Source organism: Neofelis nebulosa, chromosome 4 (assembly GCF_028018385.1).
Source record: "Neofelis nebulosa isolate mNeoNeb1 chromosome 4, mNeoNeb1.pri, whole genome shotgun sequence".
Taxonomy (NCBI): domain Eukaryota; kingdom Metazoa; phylum Chordata; class Mammalia; order Carnivora; family Felidae; genus Neofelis; species Neofelis nebulosa.
In genome coordinates this window covers 165,801,371-165,818,444 of record NC_080785.1, presented here as the reverse complement: position 1 = coordinate 165,818,444, position 17,074 = coordinate 165,801,371, and the positions used below count along the sequence as shown (strand labels likewise).

Here is a 17,074-nt window from a genome sequence, read left to right as displayed (position 1 = left end):
TCCAGGGAATACTGGGGGCTGGGGAACAAAGGGCCCTTTTATCCCCCTCTCACTCCGGGAAGGTTTTGTGGGAGCTCGTGTGTGGCGGCTTTAGAGTCAGAAAAGCCAACGAAGGTGTTTTGCAAGACGGAGAATGGTTCAGAGATCTGTTGGGACAAGGAGACAGGAAAGCGTAGATTTTGTTTGTTTTTAGAGGATGTCTTCCAGCCAGCATTCGAAGACACCTGTCCCTCCACTGGCGGAAACCTGAGCCAGGAATGCCAGCGACCCGGGCACCGGGCCTGGCCCCGCAGGGCGCAGATAGAGACGCCACGTGCAGAGGATGTGCCCAGAATTTGCCCTGCCTCCACCCCCCAGCCCCCCGGCCTGCTCCGGCGGGCGGCCGTTCCCCCCTTACCCTGGCTCTCCGAATGTTCCTGGCCAGGAAGACCTAATCGACAGTGGGACTCCACCTGCAGCCGCTCGGGCTCCCCGGCCCAGCTGCGACCCCGGCCCTCCCCTCAAGCTGGAGGGTGCCGGGTCGAGGACTTGGCCTGCGAAAAAAAGGTAGAGCCGGATGGTGAAATTTCAGGCGACATCTCATCCGTCCCCTCTGCTCAAGACCCTCCAGGGGCTGTCATCGGTCTCGGGGGCAAAGCCTGGCCCAGGTCCTGCTGCGTCTCCCCACGTGCCTCCTCACTCGTCATACCCCAGGACCTTTGCATGTGCTATTTATTCCCTCAGCTTGGAACTCCTTCCCCGATACCCATATGGCTTCCTCAGATGTGGCTCCCTTGAATCGCTGTCTTTCCGTCTGCCCCCGCCAGCACTCCCCGACCCCTCTCCTGCTTTCTTTTCCTCCACCACAATTACCACCATTTCACTGGGCCATGCATTTGACTTATTTATATCATTTGCTCCTGCCTCTCTCCCACCAGAATGTCAGCTCCAGGAGGGATCCTGGCCTGCTTTGTTTCCTTCCTGCTGAGTCCCAGCACCTTGAACGGTGGCCGACACACAGGAGGACCTCAATAAACATGCCTTGGATGAATGGATGAGTGAATGAATGAATGAATGAATGAACCAACCAACCAACGAACGAACAAAGGAATGGAAAGTACTAAGCACCGCCAGAGCATTCTCCTGTTTCCTGGCTCATCCTTGCCTCCCCGCCCAAGACCAGGAGCCCTGTGGGGACAGCCTCTGGGTCCCCAGTAGGTACTCGGGAAGCCGGTCCTGGATGAATTACAGCATCCGAGTCGACAGGGACAGAAGTTGGGGATCTTACTTGGGAAATGACAAATGAAGCCTCTGGGGGACGCCGGACTTTGGGGCAGGAGTGACCCTCGCCCATCCTCTTCCTTGCCCCCCACCCTGACTGCCCTGCCGCTGGCCGTCTCCAGGCAGCCTGCAGGTGAGATGTCCCTGACCCTGGGTGACACAGGGCAGGCGACGTGGGGATTGTGCCCGGACGGCAGGCGCAGGCAGGCAAGGAATGCTTTGGCCAACAGGAACGAATAAACAGGCTCCTTGGATGTCAGAGGTTGGGGAGGGATGCTCTGAACCTCACGCTTGGCTGAGGATGTTTGGACAAGGCAGGCGGCCAGGGGGTGTCATCAGAGCTAAAATTAGCCTCTGATTCCCGCTCAGCCCCTCCCTCTGGGACCGGGAGAGAAGCCAGAACAGGCCATCACTTAAGTGAGGGCCAGCGTTGTGCCAGGACAGGCTCCTCGAATATGTGAATGCGTTTCATCCTCTCAATGGCCCCGATGGTTGGGTCCGGGTGGCAGCAGCGGTGGTGTCCCCATACGGCAGGCGAGGAGACTGAGGCGCAGAGAGAACGCTTGGTTCAAAGTCCTAGGGTTTGCAAGGGCCGGGGCTGGGATTCGGGGACTGCGCCCGCACCATCAGGGCTGTGCGGAAGGTCGGGGAGATAACAGACCTCACTCGGTGGCTACTTGCGGGAGGCCGCGTGCGGCCCCTCCTTTCCTCTCCCCCAGGGACCTCACCTGAGTGACAGCTCCAGCACCCAAATTACAACACATCCATTGCAGTTGACAGGTAGCTGTGGACTCAACCTCTCCCATCCTACCGGGCCCCCCCTGGAGCCTCAAGGCCAGCATCTAAGCGGAGGACCCAGCTGACATGAGCCACCTCCCCCCGCCCCCCGCATGCCCTGGGGGCAGGGTCCCTCTGACTGGTCAATGGGTACTCACCCATAATGCAGGAAGGACAACTGAGGCCCGTCATCCATCCAGTTGGGATTAGGAAAGGCTGCCAGATGGCATCCAGCTGAATCTGAGCTTCGGAGAAACAATGGATCATGTTTTAGTGTAAGTGTGTCCCACAGATTGGATGGGACGGATGCTAACATACAGTAAAATGTCGTTCATTGTTTACCTGAGGTTTAAACTTAACCGGCCATCTGTATTCTTGTTTGCTTAGTCTGATGACTTTAGCTGGTGGGGCAACGGGCGTCCGGGGAGGGCGGGCAGGTAATGAGGAGGCTGAATAGAAGCCACAGAAGGTGGTCGGATGGCCTCTCAGCAAAGGGACCTCTGATGAGTTTCCCAGGGGCTGGAGAAGAGGGCGGGAGGGAGTGGGATGGAGAGGGGTCCGAGGTGGGGGGGGCTTTCTGTCCGCACTCCGCGGCCTCCGGGTCCCACCTGCTCTGGCTCATTATTCATTTTTAATGGTGGTCACTGGGGCAGAGTGTGGGCAGGGGAATGCCTGGGACCAAGGCCCCCGCAGCAGGTGGCCTCACTAATGGGAGCCAGAGAGTGAGTGGGGGCAGGGGGGGCGGGGGGGGGCATTCAGGGGCAGGAAGCAGACCCCCACCCACACCCTGCCATTTCCTTTTACGTGGAGACGGGAGACCCGGGGCTGTATGTCTGCTGCTTTTCTCTATTCCCTCCACCTGTCCTCCTCCTCCCCCGGGCGGAGTCCTCCTGGGCCAGGGGTGAGGGCTGTTCTGGCTCTCCTGGCTTCCTCCCACCCTCTGGCTCGCCACGGACCAGCCCCAGCCGAGTGTGCTACCCACGGGGGTTTACTGAATCCCCACAGCCATGCTGAAGAGCAGAAACCGAAACCCAGGGAAGGGGCTGAATGGCTACCCGTGGGGTAGGAAACCAGGACTCTCCCATGCCGGAGCCTGTGCTCTTGGCTTACGGCCCTTTCTTTCTTCTGAGCCACCCTCCATGCTGTTCCTCCTGCCTGCGTCACTCTTTTCCCCTTCTCCTGGGAAGCTCCTCTGCATGCTTCAGCACCCCCTCCTCCAGGAAGCCTCCCTGCACACCCAGGCCAGGTGGCTCCTGTGGGTCATCCTCTGCCTGTGCAACCCCATTACAGTCCTAGTCAGCCTGAGGTGGAACTGCCCGGTCACATGTCTGTCTCCCCCCACTAGACTGTGAACCTTGGGAGGGTCCAGACCCACTAGACGAGATCTACCTTGGTCACTACTGTGTCCCCAGTGCCCAGCACGGGGCCTCGGACACTGCAGGCAGAAGTGCTCTGGAATCAGCCACAAGGCCCCGGCCCTACCCTCATTTGCTGTAAGACCCCGGGCAAGCAGCTATCCCTCTCTGAGCCTTGTTCTCTCCATCTGTAAAACGGGGTAACAGCACATCCTTCCTAGACTGAATTGCAGCGAAATCATGTTAAAGGTGTCGGGACCATGCCTGGCTCCCGGAAGGAGGCATCAGCAATTGATTATTTATTAAAAAATTTTTTGTAACGTTTATTCGTTTTTGAGAGAGAGAGACAGACAGACAGACAGAGCGTGAGCGAGGAAGAAAGGGAGACACAGAATCCAGAGCGGGCTCCAGGCTCTGAGCTGTCAGCACAGAGCCCGACGCGGGGCTCGAACTCACGGACCGTGAGATCACGACCTGAGCCGAAGTCGGGCGCTTGACCCGCTGAGCCACCCGGGCGCCCCCGCAAATGGTTATTTAAACATTTAGACAAGATACCACTGCACACACGTATTGCGACGGCCAAGATCTGGAGCTCTGACAACCCCAAATGCTGGCAAGGACGCAGAGCGACGTTTCTTCACTGCTGGTACGGATGCAAAATGGCCCGGCCGCTTTGGAAGGCATTTGTGGAGGTTTCTCAGAAAACTGAACGTGCTCTTATCATCCGATCCAGCAACTGCACACCCCACCCCGGTATTTACCCGAAGGAGCTGAAAGCTTATGTCCACGCAAAAACCTGCACACGGATGTTTATGGCAGCCTCAGTCGTAATTGTCAAAACTTGGAAGCAACCCGGAACGTCCTTCCGTAGGCAAGTTGGGGAAACTGTGAGACATCCAGACAACGGAATGTCATTCAACGCTAAAAAGAAACGAGCCAGGGGCGCCTGGGCGGCGCAGTCGGTTAAGCGTCCGACTTCAGCCAGGTCACGATCTCGCGGTCCGTGAGTTCGAGCCCCGCGTCAGGCTCTGGGCTGATGGCTCGGAGCCTGGAGCCTGTTTCCGATTCTGTGTCTCCCTCTCTCTCTGCCCCTCCCCGTTCATGCTCTGTCTCTCTCTGTCCCAAAAATAAAAATAAAAAAATGTTGAAAAAAAAAAAAAAAAAAAAGAAACGAGCCATTGAACCACAAAAAGACACGGAGGAACCTTACATGCCTATCCCTAGAAGGCAGTCGGCCTGAAAAGGCTACACGCTGTATGATTCCAACTCTGTGACATTCTGGAAAAGCAAAGCTGTGCAGACAGTGAAGAGATCGGCGTCTGCTCCGGTGGGGGCAGGTGGGAAAGGATGAAGGGACAGAGCCGGGACGATCTGGGGGGGGGGGGGGGGCAGTGAGACAACGCTGCGTGATCCCGCGAAGGTGGCTACCTGCCATGATCCATTTGGCCAGACCCAATGAATGAATGCACATCACCACCAGGGAACCACCTGTCCACTCTGAACTTTCGTTTGTAACAACGTATCAATACAGGTCCATCAGTTGTAACAAAGGTATCACAGTAATGCAAGACTGCAAAAGGGGCCACTGTGTGTGCGCGCGTGTGTGTGCTTGTGGGAGGGGAGTTGGTAGAGAGGAACTCCCTGCCCCCTCCTGGCTTCTTCTGCAAACTTAAAGCCGCTCTAGAAAAGAAAGTTCGTTAACTTAAACAAGTTCGGGAAGCGGCGGCTGTATTCACCAACATGCAAACCATGTATATAGCAGGCGCTCCTTCAACTCTGCACTGGGGCCAGTAGCAAAAACCTGGGAACCGACGAATGTCCTTTGAAGGGGATGACGATGTAGCCACAGGATGAAATATTATGCAGCCGTTAAAAGCAAGAGACCCGAGTCTTTACTGTGCAGGACGAAATCCAAGATGTGTTCCCGTCAGGAAACCAGACTCGGGCCTACGAAACAGCAGGGGCGGTGCGATCTACTCGCTGGGGGAGGAAAAGAAAATATACAGACACGTTTGCCTCGGCATGGAACATTGCTGGAAGGAGAAACCAGAAACCGGGCTGGCGGCCTCTGGGGAGGGCGGCAGGGTGTGTGTCGGGGGGTGGTGGCTGGGGAGAGAGGTATTTTTTTGGAACACCCTTTGGCATATTGTAAATTCTGTGGTCTCTGTCGGTTTTACCTATTGAAAAAAAGAAACTGTAGACTGTGTTTTAGCAAGGCTGCTGTGGGGGGGGGGGGGGAATAGTAAAATAAAAGCATTTGGATGGGTTTCTCAGAAAGGAGGGAGAACTTTAGGCCGGGCCATGGGTCTCCCCTCCAACTGGGCTGAGAGCCCTCCCGCCCGCCTGTCTGGTCCCCCCCAGAGCCTTGCCCTGGCTCACACCTTTCCTCCCCCGGTTCAGGGAATGCTCAGAGTCCAGCGGGGCTCCTGGAGGTGCAAGAGAGGGGCTGAGCTGGGGCCGACCACCCAGCCCTCCGTGAAGCCCCCAGGCCGCTTGGCTGGCTCTGAGGAGGGACCCCACACAGGGCTGGGAGCTGCCCAATCCGAGGAGGACCAGAGTAAAGGGTGAGGGATAACTGCAGGGGTACTGTGAGACGTCTCGGGGGGTGGTGACTGTTCTGTGCCTCAGTTTCCCCACCAGCAAAGCCACCCTCTGGCTGTGGCTGCCTTGTATCCACAGAACTGGGGGGGGGGGGGCTCTGCTGTGTTCTGAGCCCTAGATGTCAAGCCAGACAGGGGTTTTAGGGGGGCAAGTTCTGCCCCTGACTTCGAAACCCCCGAAGTGAGGGGACCAGCCTGGCTTTAGGCTTTGAGGTGGTGACATTGGCTGAGGCTCCCCACCAGAACCCAGTCGGAAGATCCCCACCCGCCCCTCCATGATGAGTACCTGTGGGCACAGCTGTCTGATGCCCCAAGGCATTCAGGGCTCAGGCCCCCCCCTCCCAGGGCAGCCCTTTTGGGTGTGTTCACATGGGCGGGAACGGTTCTGGGTGGGGGGGTCTTTGCCAGGACAAGAGAAATGGCAGGACGGATTTCCTGGTATCCTAGGAGGCAGGACCCCCTGGACGGCAATCTCTGCCTTGACTTGCTGTGTCCCACCTGGGAAACATGACCTGACTTTGGCCCCTCTCCTCCCTTCACGACGATCCCATGGTGCGTCGCCCCCTGCTGCATGGCCTCCTAGCTGTTACTGGGGCAGTGCACCGGGCTCAACCCAGCCTCAGGACCTCCACCCTCTCTGTTCCCTCTGCCTGGAACACCCTTCCTCCACAGCACCCCAAGGCTGCTTTCTTCTGGGAGCTCCCTGAGCACCCTTAGCTAAAGAGACCTCCCCCCACCTTCCTGCCTTTTGTGTCAGCATGATCTCTCTCTCTCTCGAGCACAGTTCTGTGTAAAACATGCTTGCCTGTTTGCTCATTTTATTTTATTTATTTTTAAAAATTTTTTTTTAACGTTTTAATTTTTTTATTTTTGAGACAGAGAGAGATACAGCATGAACGGGGGAGGGTCAGAGAGAGAGGGAGACACAGAATCTGAAACAGGCTCCAGGCTCTGAGCTGTCAGCACAGAGCCCGACGCGGGGCTTGAACCCACGAACTGCGAGATTGTGACCTGAGCTGAAGTCGGACGCTTAGCCGACTGAGCCACCCAGGCGCCCCCTGTTTGCTCATTTTAAAAATCTGCTCTTTTCCTTTTTCCCTTCAAGACCAGGCTTTGGGCCCCCCTGGCAAGGAGCGAGGTCATTGGTGCTGTTGGTTGATGTGACCCCCACCCAGGCCCCAGACCGTGCATGGCACACGTAGGTTCTCAGTCAATACGTGTAAGTGAATTTCGACTCTTGACTTGAGATTTGGGTATGGATGGTTTCTCCTGCCCCGCCCCCCACAGCTGTCATCGAATGGGGGTGTAGTGAACGGGACCCTGACCAGGGCTGGCACTCAGGAAGCAGGGCTGGGCCACATACTTATGGAGTCCTGCTGTGTTCCTAGGCTGGTTGTTGACCCAAGGGTGTGACAGCCAGGATAAGTCCCTCAAGGAGATACACAGCCCATTAAACAATACACGTGGTGATGATGATGATGATGATGATGATGATGATGTGGGATCCAGAAGCTTCGAAGTGCTCTGGGCAAAGACAAGAAGAGGGTAAAGTGTGTGTGGGGATTCGGGGAGGCCTCAGTGAGGAGGTAACATTTGAGCTGAGAACTGAAGGAAGTGAGGGGGTAGCTGTGGGGACACGTGGGGGAAGAGTGTTCCAGGCAGACGGCACAGCAGAGCAATGGTCCTGGGGCAGCCCTGGGCCTGGCGTGTTGCAGGAACAGCCAGCAGAGCGGGCAAGGAGAGGGAGGAGGGGAAGGTAGGGAGGGGACAGGCAGGTCACGCAGGGCCTTGTGGGCCTCAGACTTTGACTCTGAGGGAGGTGGGAGCCCTGGAGGACTGCGGGCAGAGGGTAGGACTGGGATGCTCATGGCCACCCTCTGGTGGCTGCTTCGGAGAAGATGTTGTCGGGGGAGGACAGTGTGCTGTTGCAGGAGGGTGATGATGGGGGCTGGCCCCTGCTTGGGGCCCTGGAGATCCAGAGTGGATCTCGAGACTGCAGACTCTGGCACCTGGGGGGCTCAGTCGGTTGAGCGTCCGACTTCAGCCCGGGTCATGATCTCTCAGTTCGTGAGTTCAAGCCCTGCATCGGGCTCACTGCTGTTGGCCTGCCTGCGCTCTCCCCGCTGATAAATTATTAAAAACAAACAAACAAAAAAGACTGTGGACTCACAAAGGGGTGAGAGGGAGAAAGAATTAGCCCCTCAGGCCCTATGGGCCCCTCTCAAAAGATGGACTGGTATGTCCCACCCCGGACCAAAAGGCACCCCCAGCCCACATCCAACATAGCTTTTTAAATTATCATTTTTTTGTTTCATTTATTTTTGACAGGGAGGGGCAGAGAGAGAAGGAGACCCAGAATCCGAAGCCGGGTCCAGGCTCCGAGCTGTCAGCACGGAGCCTGACGCGGGGCTCGAACCCACAGACTGCGAGAGCATGACCTGGGCCCAAGTCGGACGCTCAACCGACTGAGCCACCCAGGTGCCCCACCAACATAGCTTTTTAAAGGAATCGGTGGGGAGTGTTGCTTTCGAGATCACTTGGCCTTGTCCACTGGGTTGCTTGTACCCCAATCACGACTGCTTGGGAAGTGTTTCAGAGACATGTTGCCCAACAACAGCTGGTAATAACCACAGAACTAACGCCACGTGCCTGCTGTGAGCCGGGCCTGCTCTCTGGGCCTCGGTTTCCTCATCTGTAAAACAGGACCAGTGAGAGCTCCCTCTGAGGGCTGCTGCAAGGATTAGATGGGCTAAGAGTACCAACTGGAGCCTTCCCGGCGGCTGGGAGAGGCTCTCGCAGGCTCCTTTGTCTCATTTAAGCCGCTCCCGGTTTCTTGGCCGAGATTCCCCGGCCGAGACTGCAGGGCTGAGGCAGCCCTTGCAGACTTGCTCCCACTGGGCGGTGTGCCTCCAGGGAGGGGGTCTTTGGGGAGTGTGTGTCCCACTGCCCCAGAGGTCTGCCCTGGTGGGAACACGACCCCCTCCTCGATCACGCACCGGCCGTGCCGCCTGCGGATCAGGCTGCCATCTGCGCAGAACGCCCGTCCCTCTCGCGCACATCTCACAGGACCTCTGCATCCTTGGATCTTCAGACTCTCCCTCCACCCCCCTCGCCCCCAGGCCCTTTCTGAGTTCTTCTCGGTTCCAGACCAGACTGCTTGGGGCTGGAAATGGCTTCATCAAGCTCGGGATGGGGGCAGGGGACCGCTCTTCTCTGGAAAGGTCCTTCACTGCCCCGAGCAGGGGCTGCTGGGGCTGGAGGTGGTGTCCCAGGCAAAGGTGTGTGTTGGGGAGGGGGCGGGGGGCTGGATGCTATAAACAAGGGCCACCCCCATGGGGTCTGTGTGGGGGGCAGGATGATGTCAGTCCCTCACAGCCTCATAAATGTTTATGGGCAAGGGGGTCTGGGTTTGGGGGCTCCCTGGAGCCCCGCAGGCAGCTGCTCTCTCCTGCTCCATTCTGGGGGCCCTGGCAGAGGCCCCCTCCAACACTGGCAGCCAGCCAGCCAGCCAGCCCAGAGAGGGCTGAGTAGGTGCTGAGCACAGCCCTGGTCTGAGGTGACTAAAGGGGAAACCGAGGCTGGGAGGTAGGAAGGGACTGGCTGGCCAGGAGTCTTCCCTTTCCCTCTGGGGCTTGGGCTTCGCAAAGAGCCAGGGGACTGAGGAAGGATGTACAGGGAGGGGAGGCCTGGGCGGCTGAGACGTCACCAAAGGCACGGCCCTGACCAGGTCCCCCTGGTCCAGCCCTCAGTGACCACAGGCCCCACCAGCAGCACCAGGTCCTTGGAAACTAAGCTACTCCGTTGCCCCTGAACACTGCTGAGGGAGGGACCCTGTCGTCCCCGCTTGCCACGGAGGACAGACCCAGTAGAGAACTGCGAGCTGGGACTCTGACACGGGTCTGGGACCCCAGACTGCTCTCGGGGCTCGGCAGGCTCCCCTTCTCCCGGCCCACGGGTGGGGGGAGCCTCCAGCCTTTCTCAGGCCCGGACGCACCCCTGGGCTGGTGCCTGTGCCCACTCTGGCAGGGGACCCAGGGTGGCTGCGGGGTAAGGACAGAACAGCGGTGGCAATGCCAGCAGGGCCTGGGCTCTGCACACGAATTTTAGCTGCCCGACACCTGGCTGAGTGACTACCCCGGGGGCGGACAGAGGAAAGCAAGGCTCCAAGTCTGGCTTCCAACCATGTTGGCACCAGGGTGGGCTGGAGAGAAAGCGGGAGGGATGGGGCCAGATATGGGCGAGGAGGGGGACTCAGGGCCCAGACCCCGCCAGGACCCGATCGCTGCCCGTGCATACCCCTGCTCCCCGGGGTAGGGCCCCGAGAGCCCTAATTTATGGTCCACCTTGACATGTTGGAGCAAGCCTCCCTTTCCGGCTGCCAGGAAGCAGAGCCAGACCCAGGCCTGCGGAGAGCGGGGGGCCAGGGCCGTGCCAGCATTCTGCAGCTGCCTACATCACTGGGCCTGACAGGCAGCGGCGGGCCAGGATCAGGATTCTTTTCTCTCGTTCCTGCCATGCGCCCCTGCTTTGCAGGCTCCTGGTGGCCTGTCATCCACCTGTCACATGGAGACAAAGCTCCTGGGTCAGCCCGTCTGGGGTGCTCCGCTCCAATGCCAAGGAATCTGGAGTCAGGCTGTGCGTGGGCCCTGGGTGTGTCCCCCCCATGGTGCCCAGAGAGGGGATGGCCCGTGACCTGTGTGGGGGGGCACAGGGGGGCCGTGGGGGGTGGTGCCCAGCTCCCACCCCCAGATGCCCTGTGTTTAGGGCCCAGCTGGCGCCGTGGGCCCTGTCAGAACAAACCCAGATGCCGTGTCTCCTGCTCCCTTGCTGGGCTGCTGCTGGGGTGTCAGTGCCGCCCTGCCCTCCCGAGACGGGGCTACATTGCAGACGCCAGGGGAGGGGGGGCGGGAGACTCACACACACAAGGATGCACAGGATTTATTTCTCGTCACATTTCAACCTGGCCGGGGACCCGGGAGGCGGCGGGGCTCACACCTTGGGTGCTGCAAACACCTTCCAGCCCTCCAGTTGGCCCATCTTGACCAGCGCGGCGATCGTGCCCATGTACGCGCACGCGGCGGCTCCGATCCCATAGCTGTGAGCTGCCAGAGTTGGGAGGGTGGTGTCAGTCGCGCGTGGGGCTCACCTGCAGCCACCCAGGGGGCCCAAGAACATGTCCTTCCCTTGAGGCTGAGGGCTCCTTGAGGATTAAGTCGCGTGACCCCTTGACTTTGAAGACGTGTGCGGAAACCCGGAAACGGAGGCAAGAAGGGATCTAGGCTGTCGGGTCCGGGGGTGGGGCACCCGACTGTGGAGGGGACGGTGCTTTGTCGAGTCTCAGCCTGTGCCCCGGCCACAGGGCCCGGGCCCTGTACCTGCTCTGCGGACTGGGAACGGAAGGGGACAGAATGCCCCTGCTTGCCCGAGAGCCATCGCTGGGGAGGGAGGTCTGCTTGCTGTATGCAGGGCTCACCCCTATGGCAGGCTGGGGGTGCACGTCAAACCCGACCATACCCAAGGTCTTAAAGCAAAGGCTAGGATGCATGGGCCTTCCTCCACCGTGCCTGCCCTCTGCCTGACTGGCACGTTCCACCAAGCACTGGCAGACTGGTGGGCCAGGGCTACGGGAGGTGGAGAGAGCACTGTCTGCTTCCCGGCCTGGGCAGTTCCACTGTGCCAGGCTGGCGTGGGGCCCCGGCCTGCCTTCCCACTAGGGAGGCACCTCTGCTGGTTCCCAGGTGACCTCGGGCCACCCAAGCCCCCTCTCTGAGCCTCCCTTCCTGCATCTCTAGAAGGGATGGTGAGTGGAAGTCCCCTGGAGGGCTGTGTCTGGTCAGTCAGGGCTCTGGGTGCTGGGAGAGGGACAGCAACACAAGGACCATGCACCCTCTCTATGCTTGTGGGGTGGTGGCAGAGACAGGCAGTGACCTCGTGTTCTCGGACAAGCTGCAGCAGAGGAAGGGGATATGGAAATGAGGGCAGTGGGGGTTCCAGATCATACACAGAGGGGGCTGTGCTGACACCTGGGCGAACAGCACTCCAGGAAGGGGGCAGAGCACATGCAAAGGCCCTGGGGCAGGACCCGGCCTGGCTTGGTGGACCAGCAAGGAGGCTCACGTGGCTCGTAGAGAGTGAGCAAAGGGGAAAGAGGGAGGAGGCGGGGGCAGGGAGGGGACGGGGCAGATTGTGCAGGGCCTTATGGGCCACGCTGAATGTCGCAGGGAGCCACAGGAGGGTGTAAGGGCTCGGTCAGGTACACATGCGGTAGGTGCTGAAGCAGCTGCCCTTACTATTGCTGAACTGGCCGGTGGCGGAGGGTCAAAAGCCCTGGAAGGTTTCCTGGGGCAGCCCCTCTCCTCTGCTGGGGCGAGCACTCCACACAGCTGGCCCCTGGTCCAGGACAGAACGGGGGGTGGTGGTCAGCGGAGGTCAGGGGCGGGGGGCTCACTCACTGCGCGCTCCCAGGGTCAGGCCTCCGGCACAGCCTCCGATGAAGTAGTTGATGGGGTCGTCGGGCTTCTCTCGGACCTGGGCACTGATGCAGGAGGTGAGGCCAAATATGGCTCCGATGGCGGCTGTCGGGGTGGCAGCGGGGGGGGCGGGCGCCGAGTCAGGGGCCAGGGGCCAGTGCCAGGAGGGCCCCCAAGGAGAAGCCAAGGCTCACTTACCTGCAGTAAATGTGTATCGCCCTGTCCTCGCCACTCCCTCCAGGAAGGAATCTGGCGGCTGTAGCGTGACGCTGTAGGCGGAGAAGATCAGGCCTGCGGGACCAGAGCGGGTGAGGTGTGTGGCACCGGGGCCTGGGCACCGAGGCGAGGCGAGGCGCGGCCCTGGCTGGGGGCAGTCCCCCCTGCTATCAGAGAAACCCTCTGTCCCTCTGTCCCCACAGCACCCTCAAGGAGGCTCCTAGCAACCCCCGAACCAACCCCCCTGCCCAGGAAGGGACTGTTCTGGGGTTCACCCGGGGCCCCACAGCTGCTGAGCAGCCAAGGTGGGATTCCAGCCCTGTCTGCTGTTCCAGAACCTGGGCTCTCAGCCCCACCTCTGCACCCCAGGCCCCCCTCCGCAAGGCCTGACCCCTCACCCTCCATGGCGCACCGGCCCAGCGTGCAATGGACAGGAGAACAGGCCTGGGGCCTAAGTGGGCTGGGGCGCTCCCTGGCCTCCAGGGTCAGCACAGACACCACAGCTGCACCCCACAGGCCCTGCTCCCCACTCCCGTCCAAGGCTGCACTCTCCCGTGGGGCCCTGGGCTCCTCAGCCTAATCCTCCTTGGCAGAGACCTGGCTCCTGGGCCTGTCCCTCATCACCCTGGGGCCCCCTCCCTGCTAGCGGCTTGGGCTTAGGGCCATCCCTCACACCTGGATGGCTTGGCAGCCGCTGACACCCACCCGGCCTCACCACCCGGTCAGCTTTTCCATCTCTGCTGTCGCCCCGGCCTCCCTGCCCGACACTGGCTTTTACGCATGAGGGGCCCGCCGGGGGCCGGGCCTGGAGCTGAGCGGTGGGGTGGGTGGTGAGGACAGAGGCCCCGTCCGTGGGCATCCTGAGCAAGCACTGGCCTGGGCTGGTGTGCGGGTCTGGGGCGAGGCCAAGGCAAGCCCTTGGGCAGCTGCCCTCACCAGATCCTCCTCGGTGGGAGGCAGACCAAGCCCACCTGGCTGGCTCTGAGTCACCAGAAACAGCCCAACGCGGGGCTCCCCGACTTCCAGCTGACCCTGCTCAGGGCAGACAACACACCCCTCCTCTCCCTATAGACCCCCAGCCTGGCCTAGTTGCCATAGGGACCTCCAGGGCCAGCCCAGCCTATTCCATCCCAGCAAAACTGAACTGTTGTTTGCCAGCTCACATTCCAGGCCGCACACAGACAGTGCCCCCGTCACCCCGGAGCCCTCAGAAGTCCTAGAACTGGGAGTGCGTGACCCAGTTGTCCCCGATTATCCCAGGGTCAAAGACTGCCCCGCCCCAACTCTCTGCTAGCAACCATCCAACATGGCGGGTGACCTGCCACAGCGCCCCCTCCCCAGGTCCTGTGATCCCCAGCACACGAGGGTCTGTAATGACTCAGACCTTTCCACGGCCCCCCATCACCCCATTGAAGGCCCCCTTCCTGACCCCCCACTTGCTCCAGCAGTGACCTCCAGACACAATGCACACACTCATTCATTCACTGTGCACTCACATTCATTCATTCATTCATTCGTTCACTCATTCATTCATTTGGTTCCTCTGTACCTTCATTCACTCATACATTCATTCCCTGTTACTGTGAACCCTAATCCATCCATCACCCATCCCAAAGAGTTACTGAACGCCTAGGGGCGTCTGGGTGGCTCAGTGGGTTAAGCGCCCGACTTCGGCTCAGGTCATGATCTCATGGTTCGTGTGTTCGAGTCCCGCGTCAGGCTCTGTGCTGACAGCTCAGGGCCTGGAGCCTGTTTCGGATTCTGTGTCTCCCTCTCTCTCTGCCCCTCCCCCGTTCATGCTCTGTTGCTCTCTCAAAAAAAAAAAATATAAACATTAAAAAAAAAGAAGAGTTAGTGGGTGCCTTCATTCATTCATTCACTCCCCAGGGGCTCACCATCTCAGGAAAGCCAGATGGGACACAAGAGTGTTCTCTCAGTGAGGGCTGAGGGGAGGCAGGGAATGAGGGAGGGTGAGGTAAGGAAGGATCCAGAAGCCAAGTCCCGTATGTTGCATGGAGTTGGCCAGTGCGAACACGCGGGCGGGCATAGTGAGCAACACACACACACACACACACACACACACACACACACTGCCTGATCTGGCGCCCCTGTCAAAGGTTTCCACCCACCCTCCCTAAAAGACCCTCCAGCAACCCCCCTTCCCCAGAGGCTCCTGGCTCACTCAGCACCCCACTCCTGGAAAGTGCTCAGTCTCCCCCAAAAGCCTCCTGAGACTCCAGTCCACCCCCAAGGACCGCACATTTGTGATCAAACACATGCACTCCCATTCACAAACACCAACTTTAGTATCTTTCTCGGGTTCGAAATCCCCCAAATCTTCGCCCTGAAGGCCCCACATGCCCCTCAGGCGACCCCTCCTGCTTTAACTTTCCTTTAGACACAACCATGAGCCTCCAAGTTCGGCCAGGCCTCCCGCAATGTCAGCATCGCCCCTTAAGAATGTGCCCAAATTAAAAAAAAAAAAAGAATGTGCCCCAATAACTTCCCCCTACAGTGATCCAACCCCACCCTGCCCACCCCTCTCTCAAGGCCCCCCAGAGATCCCGCCATGCACCTCCACCGTCCCAACGACTCACCACTCGAACAGACTCCACATAACCCATCTGCAGGGACTCCCCCTCGACCCTCTCTCTTCAGACCCCTCCACAAGGACCCTGCATGCACAGTCCCTGCCTCAGCCACCCTCAGGACCAGATCAGCAGACCTGGATTTGCACACCGGCTCCAAAAGACCGAAGGGAAGCTAATACACCTCTCCGACCTTCAGTGTCCATCTCTGAGAAATGGGCACGATAACCGCTGATCTCACTAAACACGCAGAAAATGGTGGCCTGGGGGAGACTCAACTTCTGCTAGGCCTCGTTTCAGGAGCTGGAGACATGGAGGTGGCCCAAACCTCCCATCTACTACTTCTCAGAGAGACTGAGCATCAAAGGGGACACTGGAAGGGGCGAGTCGCTGGGGTCTCCCCTGCAAGGGAGTGCTAGGGCTGTGAATCCCCTTATGCCCTCCCAAGGCTACCCTTATAGTACCCCTGACCCGCCGCATCTATGATCTCGGCACCCCTACGACCCCTCTGGTGGTCCCAATTAAAGCTTCAGATATCCCTAAACATCCCACTCTCCTGGACCCTAAGAAAACCTCATCCCCCTCCAGGATAATGACCCACGATCCCCCCCCCCCCCGCCCCCAAATAACCTCAACTTAACCCTGTTAAGTCTCATGAATCCCCAGCTCCTTTGATCCCGAAAAACGGCCCTCTCCCACTCAACGACTTCTCCGGAGCCTGGTGACAGCTTCAACAATAACCCCTAAATCCCAGCACCCGGGAACAGCTTCTGACGACCCCAGAGCCTGTCACAGGTACCACTTCCCAGTGCCCTCCAACCCTGCAGGACCCCCTTCACACAAGAGTCCCTCATGGCCTCCCCAGACATTCCCACGACCCCCACGTGTCACCCCGTGAGATACCCAGCTCCAGACCCCCTAGGACTTCCTGCGCCCTCTGAATTAGTCTGACACGCCTACAAAATCTATCTCATACAAGAGCTCCCCAGCGTCCCAGGGCCACCGCAGGCACCCCGGTGACAACCATGCGCCACCTGCGAGATCCCCAGCCCCCCAAGACGCCCTCGGACAGCCGCCAGCGACTCCATGACCTCCTTGCACCCTCTGCCTTCGGGGCCCGGGCGGCGCTCACCAGCGGCACCACTCAGTGTGGCACTGGCGTAGGTCTTGCGGTGGCACTCGGTGCCATCGGGAATGTCCCGGTATTGCTGAAGAAGCGTCTGCACCATGACCGCGCACCCCTGGCCCCACACCGCACACCCGACCGCCTCCCGGCACCCAAGGGCAGCCGCCGCCGTTCGTTCTCGCGAGACTTCCTGGGCGGCGCGCGCAACCTCTCGGGCGCAGGGGCCGACAACAAGGGTGCAACTTTATTGAGCACCGAGAACACAGACACGGGTGGCGCTCAAGCGCCGAGTCGAGACTGGCGTAAAGGAGGCGCGCGTGCACCCCCAGCCGATTTCTGGAGGGAGAAACTGAAGTCAGCCAGAATCAGTGAAGGCAGATCTCGCTAGCCCCAACTCAGAACGGCCTAGGTTAGGAAGGGTTTGACCCGGAGTGGGGGCCTAATCTGGGGGTGGGACTATGACGGGTATTTGGGCGCGGGGCGGAACTCCATTTGATAGGAGCAAGATGTAACTATGGGGCGGGGCACAGCGGAAATGCGGCCACTCCCAGCGCCAGAATCCGCAAGGGGGCGTGATCACGCCCTGGGCCGGTCTCCAAGCAGAGTCCGAACCGCGTGCGACTGTTTGGGGGCGTGGCCAGACTCGCGGGCGGCGGAAGATGCCGATCCCGGGGCTAGGATT

At 59.7% G+C, this 17,074-nt stretch overlaps 1 protein-coding gene across 1 annotated transcript; it reads right to left on the bottom strand.

The window, feature by feature from the left end:
- Nucleotides 1-10,912: 10,912 nt before the first annotated feature.
- On the bottom strand, nucleotides 10,913-16,579 carry NDUFA11 (NADH:ubiquinone oxidoreductase subunit A11). The gene is made up of 4 exons (XM_058728312.1): nucleotides 16,399-16,579; nucleotides 12,661-12,753; nucleotides 12,445-12,567; nucleotides 10,913-11,094 (listed from the first exon to the last, which is right to left on the bottom strand). Exons 1-4 carry the CDS (start codon nucleotides 16,493-16,495, stop codon nucleotides 10,982-10,984), a joined length of 426 nt encoding a protein of 141 aa, XP_058584295.1. The 5' UTR covers nucleotides 16,496-16,579; the 3' UTR covers nucleotides 10,913-10,981.
- Nucleotides 16,580-17,074: the final 495 nt, after the last annotated feature.